A 17,686-nucleotide genomic window follows, 5' to 3' on the forward strand; every position below is an offset into this window, starting at 1 on the left:
AGAGCGGTTGCATTATGAGAAATCAAAGCTAAAGTTGAAGTGAAACAAGTGAGACATTGACGCCTCGAAACACCATTTATAACTTCCTACAATATTCATCATCGTCCTTCAGTTTATTATGAGTGAGTAATTGAAATTGAAATAGAAATAAAGAATGCAGAAATGAGAGATATACCTTTGAAGTAGAGTGTTGTGGTGAAGTAGAGCTGCTTATCATCTCGTTTTGGTGACTTGCAGATTTAACAACAACAAGCGTCCTTCCTCTTCCTGTTAGAAGGTAATTAACAAATTTCCATTCATAAATAGTAAATGATGGATAGAAGAGGAAAATGAAAAAGAAACTACTGACGTTGTTGGTTGGTAGTTGGAGGAAGAAGGCATCGAGGAATAATAACAGACGCCATAACCCGATGCTGCAAATTGCTGCTGCAATCCATTCCGCGCGATGATGATGATGAAGAAGAAGAAAGAGAGTGTGATAAGCTGAGCAGCGTAAAGATCATTCAATTCAATTCAATCCACAGGTCGTCTGCCCTCCACGTATCTCCATTAAATCCCCGCCTAATCGTATCCAACATTTTTATTTACATTTTCGTAAACCACCGTTTTATTCCAACAATTTAATCGTGTTAGTAAATTATTTTATTAGACAAAAATGTATATTTCAATTTCCATAGATTAATTACACTTTTAACTACAAACCTTTGTAATACATGTTGTAATTGTAGTTAATTTCAAAATTTATAATATTACGATTGTAAATATAAATTACAATTTAAAACAATAATTTAAAGTAATTTTAAAAATTAGTGAAAATATATATTCATACCATTCTCATAAGCTCATACGCTGTAAAATATCATTTCTATTTTTCTTTTTAAAAACTTTTTAATTAATTACTTTTTTTTATTTTTTATTTAAGTGCTTTTGTTTGGTTGTCAAATATGTCCTCAGCTACTTAACTAGTAGTGTAGTAATACTTGGGCAAAAATAGCAGTGTAGCATTTTGGATATTCCATGTGTACAACTAATTTTTACCGCCCGAATACGCGCCTTAAATATTTTTTCTGAATGGTGACCAAATATAATTAAGAAATACTTAATAATTGATTAATAATACATTTGAATTAGTAACACTTTATTCTTTTGGTAAAATGTCAGTCTTCCCAACACAAGCGCATACTCCCTGCTAGTTGCTAATATAGTAATACTCCCAAAGGCCTCTAATTAGTAATTAATTAGGATTTTTTTTACTAATTAGTAATTAGTTGGGATCATATATTTCAGCATGCTGATAAAATGAAATATTAAGCCAAAATTAACACCTTAAATTGAATATTAAAATGACAAAACCCAGTTGATCACTGAGATTGTGGAAGCGGGTAATCACTGCATCTCAATCCTACCTCAAAGTCTCCACTGCAAGAAATCTAAAAAATGTTTCGTAACAATATCTATTTCTATGTGCTACCTTACCTTAGTCCTCTTCTCCCATTCCCTACCACTCCTCTATGTCTCTTCAATAAGCTCATAAACCCCCCTTAGATGACTTCTCGTTTGAATTCATAGATTCAGCTCCAACTCCTATGACAGGCAATGCATCCATACTATAATCTTTCTCCATAGCTTTATCATCTTCATACTCACTTCCACCGGAACTGCTCTCCTCCGGGGTTTGAGGAGAATCTGCTTCAGCTTCATCCAATTTCATGTCAGCATTCAGCATGTCAGTATCCACTTCGGGAAGTCGCTGTTGAAGTGGCACAGCATTGCTGATCACTTGGTCCATCTTCAACTTTTCACGATAATCCTCCATTTCTGCTCTGTATCTCTCTTTGTCCTTCATGGCTTTATCTTGATAAACCTTCATGTCAGTGGAACTTAACATGTTAACATTATAACACAAGATACAATAATAACCATATAGTGCATATGTGTTTTTAAAACTCTAAAAATAATCCGTAAGTTATTAAATACCAAATTTACTTCTTTTGTTTATATTCTATTACAAACGGCAAAAATCCAACTCAAAATAAAAGGCAGAGTTAAACAAATTACTTACTGCTTTTTCGGATTCATTTAACTTGTTCCATAGTTCACCGATCATCCTACTGATCTCTCTGTCCTTCCCTTGATTAAGGGGTTTTAGCCTTGCATGCTGTTCTGCAAAGAAAAAATTGTATCCACTTCTGTTTGGTTTAGGATGAGCAGGATCTCTCCTTTTCATTTCTGATTTCTTTCTGCGTCGGCGACGATGAACACCCACTGAGCCAGTCACATTGTTGTTGTTAGTTGAAGCACTATGGTGAGATGCTGGCAACACAGGATTTTGTGGAGCTTGATAAAGTACGCCTTTAAGTTTCTCTGAACCGATTGTGACAGTAACTAGATATCCACTGTCAAACTTCCCATCAATGACCCCAACAACTGGAGACCCTGCCGAAGATGATGCCATTGCTGAAAGCACAAGGGATAAACAATACCCAAAAAAAATTAGATCCAACTTCTAAAATAGATAGAATGATTAACAAGGAATAACATAGTTTACAACAACAGGAATGAATCCCTAATACCACTATGTGGGGTTGACAACAAGAATCAAACAACACCATAATTTTCTATCATATATGAAGTTTAAAGATTGAATATTTGTCTCAAAATATCTCATACTAGTTTGTCACCCTTACTATCGGACTACCCTTTATCTGGTCAACTTTCAGTAGTGTTACTTCTATGGATTTTCACTCTACTATTTCCCCTCATTCATCTTAATCTTTTATCTCCTCAATACTAAGTTTACTTAAAATGTTAGATTTGTGGTATTATATGATCACAAGTTTCCACATCTAAGCTGTGATCTGTGCATCTCTTGCTATGTTTGTATTTCATATGCTTTGTTTTACACCTAAACTACTTTGGAGGAAATCCATACGTCCGGGACAACTCAGTTGGTGAGTTAAGGAACGTTGAAGGAGTTTTAGGTGGGAGATCTGGGATTCAAACCTTAAAAACTAACTTAACTATTAATTTATTAATTTTTACCTATTAAAAAAACGCCTTCCTGAGAGTATGCAACAGATTGCAAATAATCTTCAATGCAAATTAACATTATACAGAACGTAATATAAGCCACATCCATTAAATGCAAGCTCATAATATTGCAGAACACTTTGTATAAGACATGTCCTTCTGATGATTAAACAGGCCAGGCACTTTTTTTTTGTCATTATGTACCAACAGATTTAGAAGACCATCAAAATAATGCTAGTTCCAAATAAGTCATGGAACGTCATTCCTAGGAGGAATATAACATATCACACATACATCTGCTTAACAATAGTATGACTAAGACCAATGAAACTATTTATCAAAACTAAAACTATATTCAGATGTTTAATGTTGAGTGAAATGGAATTGAAAAGGATGAAATCAAATTAAGTAAAATAATCATTCCAATGTTTGATTGTTTTATACTATGTTTAGAGATTTGAGAAGTGAATGTAATTTTGGACAGGTGAAAGCGAGAATTATTAACTTCAATGGAAATTTAGAATATTCCCTCCAATATCCCAAGGGGTTGAAAAATATAAATATGGGATGGAAATGGAATGAATTTTTACGATTTCACAACCTTGCATCGTATTTCAAACAATGGCAATTATGTCACTCCATTTTATTACCCTTCATTCCATCCCTCGCCATCAATTTAAACATGGCCTTAGACTTCTCACAAGCATAACAACTCTTTATTTTACTTTTCCCGTGGTCAGAAATTAATCTTATTTTGGGCTGAGAAAAGCAAAGCAAAGACCTTCAGGCAATCTAGCAGCATTAGCATTTAACTGTTGAAAGACAGCAGGTTGAACTTCAGATGAAGGATGCATAAACTGCTGCATCTTTGGAGCGGGAACTGGGATGGGTGATTGACTTTGCAAAGCATCTGCCATAGTGAAATTTTCAATTTATACATTAGAATGGACCCTGACATTAGTACAAACAACAATATATTTCCAGTGAACATACCGGATGGTGTATGGGTCCAATCATGAGCTTTAAAATAATAAATTTGTTCGTAGTGGTAGAGTAATGAAGTATAGTACTTTCGTAACACAAAAGAAGCATTTGTAGCCGTTGATGGAAAATTGAAAACTGAAGTCACGTCTTTCCATTTTCTCTCTTTAATGATCTGCAATAAAGATTAACAAGATAAGGTAACTATATCACTACAAAGCCGAAAAACCAAAGTATTATTCAAAAAAATAGTAAAAATATTCATAGTTGATATCACAAGATTCACGCATCTTTCCTATCAAGGCAAGATCTTGCAATCAAAATTACATGCAACACTATATTTGGTTGAAAAGAGACAAAAGAGATAATCATAAATTCATGAAGTACAAGATAAATTGAACTAAAATATAATGAAACTGACATCCATAGACTACAATGAGCATGTCACTTTTCAGTACAACATTTGAAGATGAACAAAAATTGAAATTTGTTGTGTTTCCCTTGATGATCAACATAAGAAAATGGGAAAAAGTGACATGCTTCCTTAAAACATTGAGGACAAAACCCTTTCAGTCAGCTTTACTGCATGTCTGGATTTTTGTGCAACAAAATCCAGTTTAATAACAATGAACACCATAAAGATTTAGTGAATTAATACAAATTTAACTACTTGAGATCCCCTCTAGAAGAATCATCTTCCCAACCAGTTTTTCTTAACTATTTTAGAAAAGCTTGTCATAATTAAGTCCTTATACAAATTTTGGTAACCATTAGATCAAATTTGTATTTACATAAAATCTGTTTTGTAAAGAAACAAACTGTTCACATTATACGACGTCTGGTGAGACTCGTTTTCATACAAAAGCTGTAACACTTAATAAGTTCTTCTGACTTGTTAGTAAATATATAATAATATTGATTCCCAAATTAGATCTTTTATAAATGATGCTCCTCTTTAAATTTATCAAACTATATGTATGTGTGTCGCGGTGTCCTATACTTTGGACATTATCGATGTCTACATGTTCACGTCGTCTTTGGCGTCGGCGTCCACGACTCATAGACTTTAAGACATAAAAATGTATACCAACAAAACAAAATAGAAATTATAATCACATCTTACTTTCTCAATCCCTCCACGAGAAGTCACTTCAACAAAGAGGCGATGTAAATCCAATTCCCTTCCCCCAATAACGGGAATCCTGAAGAAGAAAAATGCAACAAAAAAAAAAACTATGTTACAAAGTTACACAATTGAAAGGCATTAATAGGGTATATTATTTCAAAACTAGATGCCACAGTGATTGGTCTTATCCAACTAGAAAACATTTACATTCAGAAAACATAATAAACATGAACCCTTTGCAAACATTGTAACATTAGAAAGCCTTCCATCATTACAGAATTATCTTAAACCCAATGACAAAACCAAAGAACGCCAACTTGATTAGGTAGAACAGCAACAAACGCATGATGCATCACATATCAAAATATGTACAAAGAACCAAACATCATGATGCAAGGAATTTGACATTACATGCTTGTTTGACATCTTAAAAAAAGTAAACCAAGACACAATCTCTAGTAGTTCATTACACCAAAGCAGTTTCCAGCCAATCTATCATCTTCTAATGAAGTGTATAGAGGATTCAAAGTTCTGACTCATAGATACATTGATAAATGAAACATAGAATTAAAACATAATAACTGATGGCCAAATAGTGCATTTTATATTTCAGGTGAGTTTGTAGTTTAGTGTATATTTGGTATTGCGGTGAGTTTGCCAGAATCAAGGCGAGCAACTGTGATTTTGGCAAACCCAGTAGCAAACCTACCACGATATCAAACGTGCACTTAGTCAAAATTGCAGTGGCACAACATGATTTTGGTGACAGTGGCACAACATGATTTTGGTGACGCATATCCAAACATGCACATAATATCAAGGGATCTTACATGAACTTGGTGCCCATTAGGGCGTGAAGCTTCTCCAAGCTAAGCATGAAGAGCTTGGGATTATCTACAACCTCCTCATATGTTGCCATAGGAGAAGGATATTCACCATAGCTCATAGCTGTCTCTTTCATAGGTAATGGATTCTTAATAACACACGATGCTGATGCCATTCACAACTTAATAATATATTCAGCCTTTAGTATTTTCCTGCACCACCATTAACAAGACAACCACCTCAAAATTTAGCAGCATTACATTGAAGGTATAACAAACAAAAAAAATGAAGAATATGAGGTAAAATTGAAACTGAAGCAAAGGTGTAAAGGAAAAAAATATACAAGTAGAAATGAAATGGCTACCTTACATGCAGACAAGAAAAAGAAAAAAGACAAAATGAAAAGAAACAGAAAGTTTTAAGGATAAGAAGAAGAAGAAGAAGAGAGAAATTGTCACATATGAAGAATAAAAATTAAACAAAAAAACCAATAAAATCACCATGCAGCAGAAGATCCAGAACTGAAACAACCGAAGAGGCTGATAAGATGTACAAGCTCCAAAGCTGATAAAATAGTAAGTACTAGCAGTAAGAATAAGAAGGGGATATAGATATAGATGCAAAGCCCAAGAAAAGGCAATTGTACAGAAAAGCTGTGACATAGCCATGAATTCCTCCAGATTACCGAGGATGTAACAGCAAGAACCCATCAAAGCTTCAGGCTTTGTTTTTTTGCTTTTGAAACAAAAACAAAGTGAGATAAGAGAGACCCTTTTACGCTATGGTAATAAAGACGGTCCCTTTCTAGTCTCTCCCTAACCCCCAGACACTGTTCACATACCTATACTATATAATAGCCTATATAACTCCACCCTGACATTGGTAAAAATATATAATACTAGCATATCTTATCTTATTATACAGTACTACCAAAGAATTGTTAGTATATATTATTATTGTGCGTATAAAAGCAAAGTCAAAACTTTATTGATTTTCTTAATTCTTTATAATAACAATCTGACACTGTTTCAGGGTAAAAAGGATTTGTGGGGTTCTTTTCAATCTATGATGACCCAACTACCAAAAACTTCACCTTTTTCTTCATAAGAAAATTCATGTCTGATTTGTTTGTCCTTTGTGATACACTCTAATGGAGGTCAATAAAGATAATACAGTATTATCATATGTTTATTTATTTAATTAATTCAGGTATTATACATATTACATTGATTGATTGATTAAAGAAGTACTATAAAGAAGAAAATAACATGTGCTTGCTTACATTAAGAAGAAAAGAAAAAAGAAAAGCATATGACAAAAGATGCGTTGATAATCCAGAGGAAGAAAAGCAGAAATGTTAAACAACAGTTTTTGTTTGTTTGTATATACATAAAGAGAAGGCCAAAGAAATATATAATAATGTTAATAATAATAATAATAATTAATATAATAAAATATAATATATACTTACCCAAACACTGTATCAGAGAAGCATCGTCATCACGCAATAATAATGAATGAATGAAGAAGCTTTAAAGAGGAATAAAGACAGTACTGTTAAAATATACGGTTCCGAGATGCGTATGAATCGTATATTGGATGGTGACGAAGATAATTTAACCCTAAAGTAATCAATTTATACCTATTTCTATAAATTACAACATTCATTAACCCTGATAAAGTACTGGGTTTATATACGAAATGACGTCATTGCCCTTGTTACCTTGTCAAATAGATTCGAACTATATAGGGTCGTTCTGACTTTGTCCACTCCCTTTTTGCAATAATAGATATAAATAAATAGTTTACAATTAATAATTCAATTTAATAATAATAAATGTATAGAATTTTTCAGAAGATGTGAAAGTGACCTCTCGTTCTCATCCTTTTGTAGCGTCTTGCGGAAAAGCGAAACCCTCGCCTTACATATTTTTCATCCTTTTCATCAAATCTATCATATATTTTATCCTTCATTTTAATTTTAAAGAACCACCAAAATCATCTTAAATATGGAAAACAAATTAAAGGCTTCAACTATAAAGTGCAGAAGCTTTTAGCTATAAGAAAAATCATGAACACAATTTCTGTTAATTCAACTGAAAGGAATCTATAAAGCATAATTATGGATGCGAGTCTCATAAGATATGTAATTTGAAAATAAATAAAAAATTAAAGTGTGATATGATATAAATACTTTAACAATAAATTATTAAAATTTAAAATGATTTAATTATAGTTTTAATTTTTTAATTTTTTTATTTTTATTAACTTACAAAATAAATCTATCTATTTTAAGAGTTCGTTATTTTGTCTTTCTAATATTTTTGAATTAAAAAATTTAATATATTTTACATAACGTAAGATACGATTTTATGATATAGAAACATTCAGATACATTAATAATTCATATATCATTAGTTAAGTTATAAATATGGAAGAAAAAAATTAAAGTTAAAAGTTACGATTTTACGGTGTTTTATTTTGATTTATGGGTGTTAATAATTTTACATCATCGTATCATAACACATTATTTAAAATATATCATGTCGTCATTTTTTAATTAAAAAAATCAGATGGAGTAACCAAAATTGTAATTGATTTTTAAAATATGAAAACTAATGTCGTGAATCAATAAAAATACTGACTAAAATTGCAATTAAGTCATTTAAAATTTATATACATATAGAATATTTGTAAATAAATAATAGTCGATCATTCTTCATTAATGTAATTCTATTTTTCTAATATATTTTAATTTATAAAATAGGATATCAACAAAAAGATTATTAAAAAACTTCAAAATAAATAATTGCTTTATGTAGTAGTCAATAATTCAAAAAAAAATTGTATTTTCTCGATCAGCATCTTCTTGAGGTCAATTATGTACATTGATATCTCACCCACTTATTTCCCCTTTTTAATCTCTTCGTCTTTTCTATTATATGTATTTGTGTTCATCCATTAAAGTATCTAAAAAATATTGAATAAAAATATTTAAAAACCATAATGATCTTGATAATAAACCAAAATGGTCTTGCAATAAACTAGAATGATCATTTGATAAATCAAAATTATCTTGTAATAAACCATAATGATCTTGGTTTGATTAGATTGAAGACTCTGAAAAACCATAACGATCTTTGCTTTTTCATACTGTTATTTTTAATAAACCAGAATTATCTTCGTTTTTTCAAACTTCTATTTTTAATAAAACCAGAATGATCTTCATTTATTCAGACGTTTCTTTTTAATACATCAGAATGATCTTTGTTTTTCCATAATTATGTTTTTCATAAACCAAAATGATATTCGTTTTTCAAATTGTTGTTTTTTAATAAACCAGAATGATCTTTGTTTTTTCATAATTCTGTTTTTAATAAACCATAATGATCTTCGTTTTTCATATTGCTGTTTTTTTAATAAAAAAAATGATATTTGTTTTCCAATTTATGTAAGACATGATTTGATTTTATTTATAACATAGTGTGATTATTGATTGTTGTATGAATGTCTTTGATCACATTCTTCATTAACATGTTATTTTCAAGATGTAATAATTATTCTCTTGAATTATTGATATATGATATACTCTTTTTGAAATTCTTTCATTATTGAATAAATACTTATGCATTTTTCGATGATATGTTCATCTCGTGGGTACTTTCAATCAAGGTCACATTTCCTCCTATATGCAGAATTTTCGTACTCTTAACACTTTTCGTATTAGCTGTAAAGTACAAGCTGCTACAGTTATCAATGGGGTTGCCAAAGAAAACTCAGGTCCAAAATCATGTGTATTTTTCGGGATCAACATGGTTTAGTGTTCATCTGATTCACTTCAATTATGACTCCTCTTATGCTTTTCATGCATAGTGTGTTGGTGCTATAATGATGATTGAAATTGCTTTTTCGCGTGGGGTTGCATCGATTTTGGCCTGTGAGTGATTCTTAGTTGGTTATTATGGCGTTCAAGTCTCGTCACATTGCTCTGTGGCAGTTTTATAATCATTGGACTAATTAACTATTTGGAGAATGTCAAAACTATGAGTTTTCTAGTTTCTCACATTTTTAAAGAATAAAGTAATTTATTCTCATGCTTTTTGTTTGGTGGGTTTCCACCAGTGGGATAGTGTCTCTATATTTATGAGGGATGAATATTTCTATATGTAATAAGTTATGTATCCCTATGTATAAATTTAGTTTGTTGATGTTTGATCATTTTTTATTTGTTGTGATCTTTTATCTTTCATTATGGTTATTCTATTGGATTTTTCTTATAAGATTTTTAACGAGACAATCGTTGTTTATCTAATTGTTTTCTCTATTGGTTATTTTGGTTTGGTCTCACAAGTCTCTTATTTGTATTTTCCCTTTATTCTAATAAATTTATTAAAGTACTGCAAATGATAGGTTAAAGTTATAAGGTGACAACAAAATTACAATATTATCTCCTTCATGTGATGTTTTTGCACTCGTTTGCAATTAAGCCTACTATTAATATATTATCATTATATACTAGACAAATTTCAATAAGGACCATATATACTATAGATCAATGTTTTTAAAATGTTAAAAATTCAACGATACATATATCATCTCTAAAAAGTAGATGTTCACTCTTATTTTATTCTCTACAAATAAAATAGCGACTTAAAACAATGTGGTTCCATAAAAACAAGATAAAATAAATTAATGTTTCATATTGAAGTGATAAATAACTGTCTTATTTATAATGACGAGCAAAGTCTTGGGTTAGTGCATTTGAAAAATATCATGAATGATGTTTAAAATTTTGATAACTTTTAAGTATTATACACTTTAGATGGGTGGCAAAAAAATCGATGCGGAGGAGACAACAACGCCTTCAACACTTTTTCTAATGAAACTAGCGTCGGTAAATACGCATCGTCTTCTCAAATGTTGAACCCATTGTCATCAACGAAGTCAGGATCAGTGTTTAACGTCAAATCTTCCACCCTAAGCAACTCATTAGTGGTAAAAAAGATGCCGCCAACAATTTCATGTGGTCCTTCTGCCATTCCCATTTCAATCTTGTTGTTGTATATTTGAAATCTGATATATGATTCGGTTGAGATGGAGATTTGAAATGAGATTTATTTGTTTGATTACAATACCCTAATCTCAATTGAATATGTGGCTCTTCCCCATTCCAATATTGAGATTTATTTAATTCAGATGTTACTGGTGCAGTTAAGGTTGTGCAAAAAACCCGGTTATGATACCGAAATCTAAAATCGGATCCAAATCTATTTTAAAGATTCGGTTAAAATAATATGGTTATAATCTAATTTATTTATCAACCGGTTGGATACTCACTTGTGTTTTAGATGTGAATTTGGTTTTTATCCGATTTTTATCCACTCAACTCCCAAAAATCCTAAATCCCCAAAACTCTAAAACGATTCTGATTTTGCCATCACTCACCGACCTTCCACATTTTTCGACAATTTACTACTAACTTCATTGAGATAAACTGCTTATTACTAATCAACCATATTGTATGATAACTAGTTAGTGAATTAAAATATTTAATATTTATTGAGGAAAACTAAAATATCATAGACTAAATATTTTAAATATAATTTCTTAAGCTATTGATTTTTAAAAGAATAATTTTTTTCAAAATGTTACATTAATATGTTACGTTGGAAATGATATTGAGATTTAGATATTGTTCAAACTTAACTTAATTATAAATATTCAAGACAAAAATTAATATATTAAATCCATTAGATATTTTAAAATTTACTAAATCTTGTGGTGGTAGTGTCCATCTCGGTGTTGAAAACAAACTTTTAAGTGTTTGTATTTTCTACGATTTTATTAAGGTGCAATAATTGTTAAATTTGATCGAATAAACTTTTAAGTGTTTGTATTTTCTACGGTTTTAGTAATAAGCAATTTATTGAACTAGTATGAATCAGAATTGGTGGTTTTAATTAAGTTAGTAATAAATCAATTTTAATCACAAGTTATTATAAAACAATTGAACATATTTAATTTTAATAACAAGAGAAAGCAATTGTATGGTTGAATTGAGCTTTCATTTCGTAAAAATAATTGATTTTTAAACACGAATAGTCGATTTTTTTTAAATAACTGATTTTTAAACTATAAATAAATGATTTTTTAAAAAATAAATATTAAAAAATAATCAAAGTTTAACCGGTTTTAAGAAAAAATCGATTTTAAAATGGATTTTTTCGAAATCGGTTGTTTAACTAGAAACCGGTTATTTAAGCATAATCAATTTTACAATTGGTTTTATAACCGATTTTAAACCAAATAATGAATTTGATTATAAATCTAAATCCATATATTGGTTTAAAAATTGATATGGTTTGATTTTTTTTTTAAACCAACCATGCACAACCTTAGTTGCAAGTACGGGCGTGCAAAAATATAATTAATTAGATTACACTGCACCACAATAAACCAAATAATTTAAATGGTTCAAGAATTGAACCACATATTTAAAACAATTTGGTTAACTAAACATAATTCAAACACCAGTTTAAAAATTTTAAATTTTTTTTAACCTCAATTAAGATTTTTTTTGTTACAAAATTTATTTTTCTAAAAAGAAATAGGAAATATCAAAACATTTTTTTTCAAAAAAAAAATTAAATCATTTTTTTCTTGCAAAATTTTTGAAAAAAAATCAAAAACATGTTTTTTCTGGAATTTTTTTGTTGAAAAAAGTCAAATCTTTTTTATTGAGAAATTATTTATATCTATTTTTCTCAAAAAAAGGTTTCTTAAAAATAGGCGAAATTTTGTTTCCGAACAAAAATGTTATCGGAAATTTTTTTATATTTATTTTTCTAAAAAAAATTAATATTTTTTATCAAAAGAATTTCAAAATTCTTTTTTCAAATAACTATTTTTAAATTAATTTTAACTAAAAATTTGTTCAAAATATTAAACTAGTTTATATTTATAAATCAATTTTAAATCGATTCAGAACTACACTAAACTTAATTTAAAAATAATTTTTAATAACTGAACTAAATAATTAATATAATTCAATGTTGTTCTAATTTTGCATTATAAACACTCTAGTTGTTGGGCATGCCACTCTGTATTATTTCCTTTTTCCTTGCAGCATTAACTAAAGTACTGCATATGATTTAATACTCTGTTTCTTCTTTTTTGACATTTTTTTGTTCTTTTTCATTTTTTTATGTAACTATTTTTTTATACGAATTCTAATTAGAATATCTGGGTTTCATAACTTCAAGTTTTGAACATCAGGTTCATTAACTTTTTCTTCTTCTTTAGACAGAATAGTAAATAGTTTAAACATTCATTTCCAAATATGAGATGCATAATTCGTATCCCATATTTGATATATCATTTATTAGTTAAAATAGTACTTAAATATTTCATTATCTTCCTTTATAAGCTATTAATCTCTCAGCTTCTTAGTAATCGGATTGCTATTTGTACAATACTTTTTTAGGTTGAAATTTTTGTCGTGTCTGAGTGTATATATTGCTATATGTACAATACTAACATGATATTCATATATACAGAATTAGGGGTAATGGGATTGATATTTGTACAATACTTTTTGAGGTTGAAAATAATACTAACATGATATTCATACGTATAGACTTAGGAATGTGCAAAAATATGATAAATTAAACTATATTGATAAATTAAACTGCACCATATAAAATCAAACTATTTAAATAACTCATAAATTGAATCACATATTTAAAATAATTTAGTTAATTAACTTTAATTCAAAAACTAGTTTAATAATTTAAAAAAAAATTAACATCAATTAAGACCTTTTTTTTTTCTTACAAAATTTTTGAAATTTATTTTTTTTGAAAAATCGAAACTTCTTTTTGAAAAAAAATAAAAAATTATTAAATTATTTTTTGTTGAAAACTTTTTGAGAAAAATCAAAAACATTTTTCCCTAAAATTTTTTTGATTTTTTTTTGAAAAAAAAACTGAAACCTTTATCTTGAATTTTTTTTATCGATAAACTTTTTATATTTATTTTTCTTGAAAAAATTGAAAAAAAATATTCTTGAAAAAAGATTATCGAAAAGAGTTTTGAAAAAAAAAATACATTTATTTTTCTAAAAAAAAATTGATATTTTTTTATCAAAATAATTTTAAAATTCTTTTTTCGAATAACTATTTTGAAATTGATTTTAACTAAAAATTTGTTCAAAATACTAAACAAGTTTATATGTATCAACCAATTTTAAATCAATTCAGAACTGCATGAAATTAATTTGAAAATGATTTTCAATATCTAAACAAAATCATTAATATGGTTCAATGCGGTTTGATTTTTGCAATATGAACAATCCTTTACAGAATCCCACAACCACTGAGAAAATGATCAATACCCACTCTAAAATGGAGAGAAAAAAATCCGTGTAAATCACAATTTTAATCCCTAAAAATATAAGATGTTATTTTGATCGCTGATTTAATAAAAAAATTTAAATTAGTCATCTATCGTCAAAATGTTAGTCAACTTAATCTCTGAAGATATAATGATCGTGGTTAGACTAATTTACCGTAAATTATATGTTTCAAATACTTTTATATAATTATAATAAGTTATATATTTTTAAAATTATTTTAATAATTGGATAGCTGATTATAATTTTTCCTGAGATTAAAATAACATCTTACTATATTTTCATCGATAAAATGATAGGTTTCACGAAATTTACCTTTGGCACTAAGTTACTTATTGGATTGCCACCGCGTGTTTTCGTATTTTTCACTTGTAAATCTAGCGGTTTTTAAAACAGATTCCAGTATCCTACAATATTATCTAAAAAGGAGGGGAGATGTAAATACATAAATGGCTCATTATACATTTACAAATTTCATTTCCTTTGTTTTGTTGGTGACGATCCCTAGTTTAAAATATTCTTTTTGGGCTAGGGAGTGTACATAGGATCCAATTTTTGTTGTTGTTGTAATTTATCTTTAAGAGTATGAAAACTCATTTTAGTATCAAGCACATAATCCGTATTTGTCATTGTCTCTGGTTGTAAAATAACTTTTTTTTATCATATAGTCAGATACACAATCAAGTTATGTAGTTATGTAACTCTCTTACCTTATTTCCAATTGCTACATTATTTAGGGATGCTGTGTCCTTGCAATTTAATGAGGATATTGGTTTGTTGAGTTATTGTTGTTGCTACCGACTTATATATGAGTTTAGAGTGTGTGTTTTATAATTTGTCTAATTGAGTGATGTTGAGTTGATAGCACAAATAGCGTCGGTCTTTTCATTTATCACAATTTTTTTTTCTCTTTAAACTTTACGTCGATTGATAAATGTCGATATTATTTAGTTGAACGGTCGAATTCAAAACGTGTTAATTATAACAAAATTTATTATATTTTTTAAAATAAAATATTTTTTATTCTATTCAAAATATTTTTTATTTTATTTTTTAAAGTGTGAATTTGTTTTACTTTAGAGAGAAAATAGGAGAATGTTTGTCCTTGAGCATTTTACTTATAGGTGGATCAAAATTGGCTTCTATATGATTATGATGTTTACTTTATAGAGAAAAGTGGGAGAATGTCTATCTACCCTTGACAGGGAAATCAATGGCTGTCATGTTGCAAGAATAAATTTTTCCTTTATTAAACTAATAAAGAAATTGAGGTTGTTTTGCCATATTTTTTTTTTATAGAAATCATACTCATAGTGGTCACCTATGCTCCCTATGATTGATGAGTATTGAGTAATGCCAGTATAAATTTTTATTTTTTTGTAATTGGGTTTCGTATAAAGGGTCTTGATTCAAAAATATTTGACCATGGATAGAGAGATTGTTGCTAACCATTGTGTTTAAGTTAATTATGCCTATAGTTAGCTACATAAGTAATAGCCTCATCATAAATTTAAAAGAAAACAAGGTGGATTGTAATAATGGAGGAAATCAATATTTGAGAACACTTGTTGATGAACCTTCCAACGTCACGAAGCATAAGGTTGTTGTAGCCAATCAGTTTTAAAATAATATATTTTTTTAATAATTTATTATTTTTATTTTTTCTAATTATACTATTTAATTAATATTATTTCTATAATTTTCAATATAATATTTTATTATTATTTATTATAACAAGTATAATTTGATAAAAAATAATACTATATTTTTTCATTTATATATTTTTTATAATGTATATAAAATGATCAGATGAATCAATTATTTTAAAACAAAAATAACATCTCATTAAATCGTTATCTAGAATAAATAAAGAACTTTACAAAGATAAAACACTATGGTAATTTTATCCACGATCATAATACATAGGAGAACATCAAATAATGATAATTGTTTTCACTTTCAACAAATTATGTCTAAAGTGCCCAACTTTTTTGTATTTATTGTATGTTTTACGTTCTCATGGACCCTTTGTCACAAAAATAACACATATGCTTTATCATGAGATACCATTATATGATATAAAACTATCTAAATATATTAGTTGTTCATATGTTATTAATTAAATTAAAATTATAAATAATTTTAAAAGTTGGAAACTATACTTTTACGATGTTTTATTTTAATTTTATGGGTGTTAATCATTCTATATCATCGTATATCATATTATTTAAAACATTTTAAATCATCATTTTTTTAGTTAAAAAATATATGGAAGAAACTAAAATTATCGATTTTTAAAATAAAAAATTAATTTCACAAATCAGTAAAAACAAAAGAACTAAAACTATCATTAAACTTAATTGTTTTAACGTGACATAATGAAAGAAAAAATTTTACTATAAAAAATTTTAGCTACCATATTTTATTTATAGTTAAATTTTTTTCTATCGAAATACAAAATTAAAAAAGACAATTTTTTATCATTTGAATTTTCAATAACTAAATTTATAATAAATAAAAAATTAAACCTAAGTACATGTTTTAGTTCACATAAATAATTCTAAAATTGCGATATGAACAATTCATAATTAATATGTAGAAGTGAAAATAAAAATATAAGACTCAATAAATAACAAAAATTTACATTCAATTGTTAATATAAAATATTTAACTGTTTTTAAAAATAATAAAATTAATCCCTGCACTTATATATAATATGAAAAATAAACTAAATAAAAAATTGATTTTTAATAATAAAATAAACTTCAATAAATAAAATTAACACGTGAGTACATATAGTTTTTATGATAATCATTTTTTATCAATATTATTTTTAATTAAAAACAGAACAAATATTAATATATTTATTTTTGGACTCAATAGTCAATAATATTATAATTTAAATTTAAATAAACATTTTATTGATGGGGATACAGAGACTACCGAAAGCCCGAATGGGCCCAGTCATCAAGGGCATGGGTTTACGCGGACAAGCCTAAAAAGTCCTACTTTAATACGAGCTCAATATTTTATGTCAAAATCTTAAATTTTTTTACCTATATATGTTGACAACTTTAATTATTTTGAAATGTAATAGGTAGATATCACATAATAAGGTGTCTTTGACTACTTTACTTAAATATTTGCTTCAAGGTACATGAAGAAGGAAAGAAATATTTGGTTCAAAGGTACATGAAGAAGAAAAGAACACGTGAGTGATATTTTTAGATTTTTGTATTTGATTTATTTTTAAAATGAGAAAGAGAGAGAGAAGGAAGTCATAATTCATCTAAACATTTATTTTGTTGTTTTAT

The 17,686-nt window shown here is 28.0% G+C and overlaps 2 protein-coding genes across 7 annotated transcripts in view; both read right to left on the reverse strand.

Moving 5' to 3' along the window:
• LOC101492540 (protein PHOTOSYSTEM I ASSEMBLY 2, chloroplastic) overlaps nt 1-555 on the reverse strand; it is a 2,908-nt gene extending 2,353 nt beyond the window's left edge. Inside the window, exons 1-3 of the mRNA XM_004497328.4 lie at nt 350-555; nt 176-267; nt 1-86 (exon numbers count right to left, since the gene is read on the reverse strand). Coding sequence (XP_004497385.1) covers nt 1-86; nt 176-267; nt 350-503 — 332 coding nt within the window. The 5' untranslated portion in view covers nt 504-555. The remainder of the gene's footprint in view (nt 87-175; nt 268-349) is intronic.
• On the reverse strand, nt 362-7,601 carry LOC101512944 (high mobility group B protein 15). Of its 6 annotated transcripts, none has more exons than XR_012162715.1 (9): nt 7,434-7,581; nt 6,463-6,526; nt 5,968-6,174; nt 5,135-5,213; nt 4,024-4,186; nt 3,812-3,940; nt 2,063-2,457; nt 1,477-1,864; nt 362-561 (listed from the first exon to the last, which is right to left on the reverse strand). XR_012162715.1 is itself a non-coding variant. In XM_004497303.4 (7 exons), the coding sequence occupies exons 2-7, from the start codon at nt 6,135-6,137 to the stop codon at nt 1,529-1,531; spliced, it is 1,272 nt and encodes a 423-aa protein (XP_004497360.1). In that variant the 5' UTR covers nt 6,138-6,174; nt 6,463-7,201; the 3' UTR covers nt 1,308-1,528. The 6 variants fall into 6 exon arrangements, 1 of the variants encoding a protein (XP_004497360.1); XR_012162714.1 differs by lacking the exon at nt 7,434-7,581 and adding an exon at nt 7,245-7,344; XR_012162716.1 differs by lacking the exon at nt 7,434-7,581 and adding an exon at nt 6,648-7,202.
• Between the last annotated feature and the right edge of the window lie 10,085 nt (nt 7,602-17,686).

Source organism: Cicer arietinum, chromosome 4 (genome assembly GCF_000331145.2).
Source record: "Cicer arietinum cultivar CDC Frontier isolate Library 1 chromosome 4, Cicar.CDCFrontier_v2.0, whole genome shotgun sequence".
NCBI lineage: Eukaryota > Viridiplantae > Streptophyta > Magnoliopsida > Fabales > Fabaceae > Cicer > Cicer arietinum.

What these genes read in the sequence shown, in the direction of transcription:
- LOC101512944 (XM_004497303.4), bottom strand. Translation starts at nt 6,137, where the DNA reads ATGGCATCAGCATCGTGTGTTATTAAGAATCCATTACCTATGAAAGAG. An exon ending in CTAATGGGCACCAAGTTCAT is followed by an intron (nt 5,214 to 5,967) that starts GTAAGATCCCTT and finishes TTTCTTCTTCAG; the next exon opens with GATTCCCGTTATTGGGGGAA. An exon ending in CTCGTGGAGGGATTGAGAAA is followed by an intron (nt 4,187 to 5,134) that starts GTAAGATGTGAT and finishes TCTTTATTGCAG; the next exon opens with ATCATTAAAGAGAGAAAATG.